This window comes from Bufo gargarizans, chromosome 3 (genome assembly GCF_014858855.1).
Source record: "Bufo gargarizans isolate SCDJY-AF-19 chromosome 3, ASM1485885v1, whole genome shotgun sequence".
Classification (NCBI taxonomy): domain Eukaryota; kingdom Metazoa; phylum Chordata; class Amphibia; order Anura; family Bufonidae; genus Bufo; species Bufo gargarizans.
Window position 1 is genome coordinate 347,187,541 of NC_058082.1, and position 10,598 is coordinate 347,198,138.

General features: G+C 40.3%; 1 protein-coding gene across 4 annotated transcripts in view; it reads left to right on the forward strand.

Moving 5' to 3' along the window:
- THRAP3 (thyroid hormone receptor associated protein 3) overlaps window positions 1-10,304 on the forward strand; it is a 45,516-nt gene extending 35,212 nt beyond the window's left edge. For 3 of the 4 annotated variants that reach the window (XM_044287698.1, XM_044287697.1, XM_044287699.1), the window contains 6 exons: window positions 679-790; window positions 901-985; window positions 5,920-6,098; window positions 6,852-7,053; window positions 8,544-8,690; window positions 9,591-10,304. In XM_044287698.1, the coding sequence (XP_044143633.1) occupies window positions 679-790; window positions 901-985; window positions 5,920-6,098; window positions 6,852-7,053; window positions 8,544-8,690; window positions 9,591-9,806 (941 nt within the window). In that variant the 3' untranslated portion in view covers window positions 9,807-10,304. Of the gene's footprint in view, window positions 1-678; window positions 791-900; window positions 986-5,919; window positions 6,099-6,851; window positions 7,054-8,543; window positions 8,691-9,485 lie in introns of all 4 variants that reach the window. The other variant, XM_044287700.1, reaches the window with a different exon arrangement.
- The last annotated feature ends 294 nt before the right edge of the window (window positions 10,305-10,598 follow it).

The window sequence follows — 10,598 nt, forward strand, 5'->3', positions numbered from 1 at the left end:
CCACCTTGACGTTCGGTAGGCGGGCTTAGATGTGTTTTGATCAAAATATATTGACTAAGTGTCTCAGATATTGTCATATCAGAGTGAGGACTTAGTCCATATATAGTGCTTGCATCTGCTTTAATAAGTGCATTATCATCTTATTTCTGTGGTTTTCTTCAACGTTATATTATCATATGATAAATATATTCTGCTCTATGTGACTTTGTTCTTCTAGTCAATTACAATGCAGAACTTTACTCGTGTGTAAACCAGATGTTTACTATGGAATGTTCTTTAGGGTTTCTGCCCTTGAATACAGGATTTGATTCATCACATACTCTGCTGATCTACCCTGAATCGGAAGTGAAAGTTACCATGAAATGGCACAAAGCGGTACAAGGGAATTCATCATAAACTAAACCCCCAAAATTGGAGATGTGTTGAATTGTGACTTCCGACCTGCAGGCCACGCACTATTCGTAAAGCTGTGGTGCGCCCTGAGCATGTAGTGGAAATCTTGTCATAGCCATACTTATCTGGTGGAGTTGTAGTAGAGCTTTTTATTAATCCTGTCCAGCACAAGTGCAGTTGACATGGTTGTGTAGAATTGCACATACATGGAAAATAGGAAATTATTGCTCTTGTGTTTTTGATAGTTTGTTCTACAATCATTTTTTTTCTGCCATTATTCAACAGAGCACCATTTTGGTCCCTCAACAATGACCCTGAGTGAGCGTTTCTCCTCTTATTCAAAGAAAGTAAAAGAACAGGAACCGTCAAAAAGCCGAAAGAGTCCAGAAATTCACAGGTACCACCCATACCGCTTCCCATGTTACACAAACCACTTGCGACGATGCTCTGCTTTCAGTAAATTCTGCTTCTCTATCTTACTATCTATTTTTCTTGCGTTTTGTACAGGAGAATTGACATTTCTCCTAGTGCTTTTAGAAAACATGGGATTTTGCAGGAGGAAGGCAAACAAACAAAAGAAGGAAGCCACAAGGTAAAGACTAAATTTTTATGACTTTCACCTAAAAGCTTTCAAACTACTAGGTCTTTTCTATCTTTAAGAAATGCTACTGTCTTGCTCTCTACTTAAGTTTGTGTTTTTCTTTTAAGGATGTGAAATATGTCTAAAAAAATGATCTGCAAACTGTTAAATGTTTAATAAATCAAAATCTATATATCAACAACCTTTGTGAAGTGGTTTAGGATATGGTAAAAATGAAATCACTCCAAGGTCTATTGTGGTTGAAATGAAAGACAGAGGAATTTTGGAACCAAAATCTCCAGTGATGAGCAAATGGCCCTAATGTATTTTTGGGTTCTGCTTGTAAGTATATCACTCTATTGTATACCAGACACGTTTTGTTAATAACAGCCGGTTGCATGCCCTGATCAGTGGTAATTCCACCCACCAATTGGTAGAATTCTGGTGACTTTCCTTTAAATGAACTGTTGTGACAGTGACCTTGCATTACATCTGCTCAGGATGTAAAGTGTGACCTAAAACCATATAGGCAAAATGGTGCTGTCTCCAGTAGATTACTTCAGCCTAAATGTTTTATTACTAATGGGAACAGTACAATGATGTCAACCTTATTGGGGGGGGGGGGGGGGGGGGAGAAGAGTGAAAGGTTGGACATATCCTGTGATAATCTGGTTTTAGTTTTCTTAAAGGAGATTTCCGGTGAAAATTTGTATATTTTTTTTTTATTTACCAAGTACCCACAGCCTGCTCCCTGAAACTAAATATATATACTGCCTATGGGCATGGTCACATACATCATTCATCGGTGATGTGGCCACAAGCAGCACATCATTGGTTGCAGCAGGGTATGTGACCATGCCCATAACCAGCCAAATATAAAGAGTTCTGTGACCGGAAGAATGAGAGAGCTGTGGCGGCTTGGAGCAGGGTAAGTATGAATCTTCTGTTTAACATCTATGCTGCAGGCACAAAATAAAAGGAATAATAATTACATTTTTTATGTCTATATAGAACTATTGAAATATCGCCAGTTTCACACTGGCTCTCACTTCCTGTTCTGTAGAGAGCACTTTTCAGAAATTATCTCTTCATCGTCCTAGTAGGATTACAATGAAAGATAACACCTTCACAGTAAGCAATAGTCCCAGCTTATCTACTTGCCTTCCCTGCACAGTGACCTTTGCATTTGTCAGCGCATGACCTGACTTTCTACCATGTCTTCTTATCTTGGTGCTATAGGCACTTGAGCAAGATGGCTGCCACAATAATCATGTAAAAATACATTTTGCTATAAGCCTCTTTGCGTTCCGTATACGGACCGTATAAGGAACCATTCATTTCAATGGATCCGCCCCCCAAAAAATACGGAATTTAGTATGCCTTCCATTTTTCTGATAGAACATGTCCTATTATTGTCCACATAACTGACAAGAAGAGTACTGTTCCATCAGGGGCCAGCTTTTCCGTTCTGCAAAAAACATGGACGTCATCCGTATTTTTTTGTGGACAGCAAAATACTAAAAAAGCCATATGGTCGTGTGCAAGAGTCAATACACTAATCCACACAAACAGACTTAATGCCCTTGGGCTCCTAAATATTGAGCCAAATATATTTTTGGTTGCCAAAAAAAGCACAAATATAATTTACATATTATAATGGCAATTATTTAAAAGGGTTGTCCTTGTTAAGTAAAAAAAAATAAAAACTGGCATCAGGAAATGAGATAAACCTACAGATGTTATATTACCATTTTGCTCCCCCTGTTGGTTTCAGCATCCAGCTCCGGTCTTTCAGAACTGAGGTCATGTACACTCCAGCCCTCGCCATGCTGCTAAGAACAGTATACACTGAGGACAGCGATTGGCGGCAGCGATGACATGGTGTGTATGGGCCTTTGCTGCTGTAGCCAGAGAATTGAATCCTAGTTGGGAGGACAGGAGCACAGAGCAAGGAAGAAACAGGAGAAAAATGGCAATTACTTTTTTACACTCACTGTTGCCGGCAGGGTTTTTATTTAACTCTGACAACCCTTTATCTTGTGCTGTGTCTCACATATTTCTTCACGGTCAAGTCAGAGCCTCTTAAGCAATCGTTTCCTTCGGGTTGTGGGGTTCATCTGTTGGTGTTAAGCGAAGGAATCGCATATTGACTGACCAATCGGGAAGAAGAGGTGGGTTTGTATAATTGCACAAAATTACATTATCAGGTAGGGAGATCATATGCCTAAATTAGGCCCAAATGACTACAAGAGTGTGAATTCATTTATAACCATTTTGATGGCCTTGTCTCTGGAATATTAAGGCTAGGTTCACGTCTGTCTTAGATTTTATTGGCATCCATACCAGAAACCCGATGAGCCACATTTAATTTATAGTCAGTGGGATCTTTCGGGCACCACTGGGGGGCCAAAAATGCTGCATCTGGCAATTGTTTTTTTGTTCCTATACTACTGCATATTTGAACCTAGCCTTAAACAATCATTCGTACCACAGGTGAGGATAATGGAGAAATGTCCTTTTTGTCTAGTTGTCTGGTAGAAGATTAAGTTACACAGGAATGCATGAACACCGATAAGTATTATGACAGACGTCACTGGCTGACAATTGCCATGGTTATTCTTATGGTCATAGAGACTGACATAGGAGATGCCCAGTGCTGTACACCACACTCTGCTTTTAGTAGGAATTCTGCTCTAGGCAGACCTTCTGCTGCACTTTTAAATGGATTATCCCATGATAAATATAAAAAATAGAAATCTGACATCAAAGAGTAGGTGACAATCTTACTAACATGGCTAGAACCAGCACTATACTTCACATTGAGGCCTCATGCGCACCGCCGTTGTGTGGCCGTTCCGTGCATTGGGGACAGCAATTTGCTCTCTCCCTGTAACTGCTGCAGCTTCTAACAGTAGAGTTGGTTGGTGTCGGTTAAAGGATGGAACTAAGCATGTGCCATCCACCTCAGAGGTGGGCAGAAATAAGGAAAATAACAAAACGGCAGATGACGCTATTCATATACATTTTATAGAATAATTCAGTGGCTAGGCTTAATTTTTTATGAAGTGCAATTACAAAAGTAATAACATTCGGACGCTAGTCTTAAAAATATAGAATAGTTTTTGTGGAACAACCTCTTAAAGTGCCCAGTCTGAGGAAGGGCAGCAGTGCCTGTGGTACACTAAGTAGGAAGCGCTAGTTCCACACTGCACACACTAAACCAGGAGTGGAGCAACTTCTTGCCTTCGCTTCCTCCACAAATGTAAGCCTGCAGTCTGAATTATCCCCTTCCTGCCCAGACTATAGCAGGAAGGGATTAATTAACTTTTTTTCCATAAAAAAAAGTTAAAAATTTAAAGTGAAATAAAGAAAATTGCAAATGTTGTAGCTATAGTTACTAGTTTTAGCAAACTAGTATAGCAGACTGTATAACATGTACACTGACTTAACCCCCTCCCCTTTTTCTTTCATAAAAAAAAATATAGGTATACATTTTAGCTATATTTAGTATGGGGGGGGGGTGGATTTGTATAAAATAGAAAAAGTAAATAAAGGCCAAAAGCTTAAAATTTCCAAAGTTGCTCAAAATAAATACAATTAGTGTCCATGGTCTTAGAAATTGCACGAATAGTGTCCATGGTCTTAGAAATGTTTTCTCTTGAAATTTATTGCAACAGAAAAAAAGTATCGTTTTCTGTAATTTAAAAAAATATTTTTTTTGTCACCTAATGGCACAAAAGAAAGGTCTGTGTCCTGTGAAAGATACATGTAGGCTGGCTCAGAAAGTAGTTATTTACAGTGCTAGACCCCAAATTGGAATGGTAAGGAAATGGTTAAACTAGAAATTGCTACTGAAAAATACTAGAAAGTATTTTTATTTCCGAAAGCTATGTAGCTAGTTCTAGTTGGTGTTTTTTTTTTTTTTGTTTTTTTTAAAACATTGTACGAAGTAAAATGCAATTAGTTTTAACAACATCAGAGATTTTTGATGAATCACAGCCATTTTTATTCTCCCCTGACCGGCCACACACAAACTGGTGAGAGAAAGTGTATATGTATTTCATTGGGAAGATCCCGCTAGCCGCACCTTATCTCCCACAGGATCAAAGGATCGCCATGTTGAATCCAACAAATCTCATTCCTCCCCACTCCCTTGCCCTCCTTTCTGAGGTCTGTTGTCAGGAGTGAATAGGGAGGCCCCAGGACACCGGATCTGCTGAAATTGGCAGGTTTTACCAACTTTATTCTGAGTGTATTGTCGGCTTGTGTTTTTCAATAAATCTCATTTCTGAAAACCTGCTAGAAGACCGATTTACAGATAATTGTTCTGCAAAGACAGAATTAAGGAAATCATTAATACAAATTTACAGCAACTCAGTAAAGATTACTTCAGATTGAAGGTTTTCTCAGGGACCACAGTCTTGCACTTGCTTTTCTTAAATACTTTGTGAAAATCGCACTACTATTCTTCGTATAGTTACTTCATGTTTTTCTATTGAACGTGGATTGCAGGAATTTTATGAGCCCACTCTTGATTTTTGGGGAAACGTTAAAAGCTGCTCCAGAATTGTATATTGTTTTTCCCCCCAGAATTGTATTTTTTGAGTGCCATATTGTGTCGCTGCTTTTTTATGTTTTTAAACTTCTCTTTGTAACTTGGCCAGATTGTTTATCGTGTAAATGGAAATAAATGCATTCTAACCACACTTCTGTTCATGTTGTGTTGGAAAATGTTAGTTTATTGCAAAAGGATTACAGCCCTCTGTATTTTTCAGTAACTGACGAGGTAAATACAGCAAATGTGTCGTATTTAATAAAGTGATGAGTAAAATATTTAAATAGATGCATCCTCCTTAATGCTACAGAAGTCACTAACAGAAAAAAATCACATTTTGTACTTCAGTTTGACTGATCTCTAGTGTAACCTTTTTCCTATGTTACTTTAGGGAGAGGGAAAATACAAAGAGGAGCCCTCAGATCTGCGGCAGGACATTGAACGCCGCAAAAAACATAAGGACAAGCGTGACCATTCCCGTGACTCTGGGGATTCCAGAGATTCAAGCCGATCCAGGGAGAGGTCATCTGAGAAACCAGAGAAGCCCAAGAAGTCATCCAAAAAACACAAGTATGTGTATTGTAGTTTGCAAGATTTTCCTATTTCACCCACTAGGCACTTCAAAGGGAGTCTGTCAGGTCCTTTCTGGTATTAAACTGATAACTGGGCAGGGTAGGGGACTCCAGAATATATTAATGGCCACAGATACTATTTCTGAGAAAAAGAACTGTGATGCATTATGTAAATGAGGTTGCACATGCCTGACATATTCTCTGGGTCTCATCCTTAAGCCCTGCCCAATGGCGCCCCCATATCCTTGATTGACGTCTCTATTTTGCAGTGTCACTGTCTTTTTAATTGAAATCTGGCTACTGTGCATGCACCTTAATGAAATATGTATTTGCAGCCAAAAAGTTATGACGTGTTCCCCTAACCAGCTCTATTATTGGCTTCATACACAAAAAGGACCTAACGGACTCCCATCAGTTTGGTTCACTGCTTGTTAAATGGTGTTAAGCATCTAAATTGTGCTGTTTTCAGTAATGCTATTCAGGTCAATGACGAGAGCAGTGCTGATACCTCTCAATTTCCATCCAGGCTTGATGGGAATAGGAGCTAGTCTCAGAGGTGGGGACCTATCCTGTAGATATGCTGTAAAAGTCCCAAATGGGAATTCACTTTTACTTTTATATTATACACTTGAGCTATAAGGAAAACTAAGTATCTTTAAAACTACTTCTCAGCACTGGGTAGTAGCTGGATGTAACTTGATATGATATCGTTAAGTATATGTAAGTCTTAAACTGTTTCCCTGTCCTACAGGAAACATAGGAAAGTGCGTGAGCGTTCCCGCTCTTCCTCCTCCTCTTCACATTCCTCCCATTCTGTGCGGGCAGCGGGTACTGATGAATTCCCTACTGAGAATGAAGACAAGGATGAAAATTCCTCAAACTTTGAAAAGGCACGTTTAGGAAACAAGGAATACCAAGGAACTAGTGACCGAGGACGAGCTCGAGGAACCTTTGTAAGCTACTCCTGTCTCCCGGGAAACAAACGTACTAAGCTGTGCTAGTTGTAAATTAAATTCCACTTTTACATTGATGCTTTGCTTGAAAACTGAAAAATATATATTTTTTAAACATTATCATTGAGAGCGCTTAAAAAGATTTACAATGTGTAGGTTGTGCTCATGAAGAACAGTACCATCCATCCTCATTGAACTGCACTGCCAGGATTTTCATTTGGCCTAACTTTAGAATAGGCTATAACTGCCTAATTGGGCAGGGCCTGACTTCCTGCAGCCCCACCAATCAGCTATCGCAGAGTAGCTTAGCAGCAGGACTACACACTTCTATCCATTGTGTCATGGACAGAGCTAGTAATTGCAGCGCTGCTCTGAATGAAGTGAATGGGAACAGCGCTGTACAATATGGAAACCCCGGACAAGCACTTTAAGGGTCTTAATTTTTATTAGCAATAAATTGAAATGTCAAGTAGTTCTTTAGGTTTACCAGAGGGAGAGTTATTTGCATGATTTCACAGTGAATTTGTACTTTACAATTTAACTGCTGCTGTTAATGGGGTTGTTCACCCCTGCGGACCATTTCTGCACACCCCTCAGCATGGCTGGACTCGCGGTGGGAATCATGCTTACTTGATCCTCAACATTTTGTTCTGGCCCATTGCTCCCCCTTGGGGACCACAAGTCTCCCCACTTCAACAACCAGCTTGACATGTAGCACGTGGCCACAGCAGCCAGTGAGTAGTCACAGTAGTGACATGTCACTGGGTCCCCCCAGAGAGCAGATACTAGTTTTGTGTAAATCTGTAAGATAGTTAGTAGCTTAAGAGATACTGAAATACATTGCTGTCTTCTAACTGGAATTAAGTGAATAACCTATTTAAAAGTCCAAGTCTGTAACCCCTTAACTCGCCATGACATACCTGTCCATCATGAGGATTAAGAGTTTGAATGGGGTGGGCTCATGCTGACCTTGCTCCATACATAGCGGGTGCAGACTGTATAATACAGCAGGCACTCTCTGGCAGTGACCAGGTTCAGAGAGAACTCCAATCCTGGTCATTTCACCACTCAGATGCCACAGTCAATAGCGACACAGGGAGGGAACTGCCTCGGTTTTCCGCTAGGAGCCCGCACAGCGAAGTTGCCGGACTCCAATCAGTTTGCCTTGACAGCCTGGGGCCTTGTGAAGGCTCCCAGCACTTTCCTATTTAGCTGCGTGTCCGAGGCATGGCCTGACAGGCAGCCAGTTGAAATTCCATAGACTGCACTAGTGTTCTAGTATTGAAGGTGTGAGGAAAAAACACAAGGACTAAAATTGCCCATGTCTTTAAGCTCTTAAATTCCAGTTATTTTTCATAAGTTTAGAGTTTGATATATCTTATAAAACAAAATGAATGTGAAATATTTTTGGTAATTTTCACTTACTAGTTTGACTTGGGAACACTGCATGGTAAAAGAAAATGCTAACATTTTGTAACCTGTCTCAACAGCAATACAGAGCAAGAGGTACACGGCCATGGAACAGCAGGGGGTCCTATTCAGGAAACAACAATAACAACAACAATGACTTTCAGAAACGCAACCGGGATGAAGAATGGGATCCAGAATACACCCCTAAAAGCAAGAAGTATTACTTGGTATGTATTGCTCATTTTTCCGTTTGTATCACTAGAGGAGTGTTTTGTGTGGTGTGTTTCCTTGCTTGTAAGTGTTTGCAGGGAAGAAACATTGTCCCTTTTATGTCTTTGTAGCAACTTGTACAAGGGTAGTGCACCTAATTCTCCGTATTCACCACCCTGTCAATGTATGAATGCCAGAGGAGACCAATTTAGTTGACACACAACTAATTTTTTTTGTCAATTAAAAAGAGTTGGGTTCTCGCAGAATGCTTTGTGTGTGTGCGCATGTATGTGTCTTTTGTTGCTCCTGTTTTATTGCCCTTAAAGGGGGTTGCCGGGTTTCATGATACTGATGACCTATCCTCAGGATACGTCATCAACATCAGATCGGTAGGGCTCAGGCATCCTTACCAATCAGCTGTTGGATTCATGGCGAGCACTGCATCCTCTCCAGTGTTTACCTGCACAGTCTATATTGTATTGGTGGTCCAGTAACTACAGCTGTTCATCCCATTTATTTGACTAGTATAGGAAACTGTAATTGCACTGCACTGCTGCTACAATATAGACAGTGTGCAGGTAAACATTGAAGAGGACTCGGCGCTCACATGAGTAACCATCCCTAACACAGCTAATCGTTGGGGGTGCTGGGAGTTGGGCCCCCCAGCCACCACCACTACCAATCTGATATTGAAGACCTGTCGTGAGGATAGGCCATCAATGTCATGAAACTGGGCAACCCCTTTTAAATATGTGGAGGAAAAGTCAGTTTAAAGAATGGTCACCATTTTATAGCGACATGTTCAATTTCAGGTGCGGCCGTAGACTAAAGGACAGTCAGTTTGTGGAGACATCCGTTCATTACAGTGACTTTCAGTATCCAGACCCCCGACCTGATCCATTCTCATCTCTCTGCAGCACGACGACCGGGAAGGGGAAAACGAGGAAAAATGGGTGAATCGCGGGAGAGGCCGCGCCAATTTCACTCGTGGAAGGGGGAGGTTCTTGTTTCGAAAACCGGGCGCCAGCCCAAAGTGGTCTCACGACAAGTTCAGCGGGGAGGAGGGAGAAATTGAGGAAGACGAGAGTGGAGCAGAAAATAAAGATGAGAAAGGCAGCTTATCACTGGATTAGACTGATTTAAGTTGCTAATTAAGGGGAGACACTTTCCTATCATTCTGTGATGCGGTTTGTCCTGATATGAAGACACCCTTTCCACGGACAGCTTTTCTTTATTAAAAGATCTTTGATTTTATATTTCAGCTTCTATAATTATTCCTTTTTTCCCTTAAATCCATTTGTAAACGTGTAGGGACTACCATCTTCTTGGGTATTGATATACTGCTGCCATCCACCATACTTGTGTATTTGATATGATCCTACAATATGAACTTGTCTTTGTACGTGACTTTAATCAGCCATCCCTAAGCATTTTTTTTTATTTTTCTCTTCCAGAATGGTTTGGGGTTTTTTTCTTCGTTTTTTTTTTTTAATTATCTGTACCTGTTTTAGGATTTCCATAGTAATACCAGATACTAAAGCTGTGGTATTCTTTTTAGAAATACTTTCAAAGTTTTTTTCCTTGGGTAGGAAAAGGGCATGCTGAATAAATGATAAATGGGTACACAAAAAGTATTCCTTTGAATTTATTTGCTTTGCTTTATTTGAACAATGCCATATCTTAACAAAAGTGCACCCCCTACTTAAAGGGGTATTCTGGTATTCAAAACGTGACTCCTATTTAAAATACATATTGTAAAAATCCTCAGTATATAGTAATTCAATCTTTGGAGTAGTTTCCTTCACTGCCCATGACCACAACCTGTAGTTCAGTGTGATGGTCGAGCATGCTCAGTTCCAGCACTAGGAGTTATAGGAGGCTGTAATTTGAAACTACTGTGTCAGAGGGAGCCCAATAAATATAAT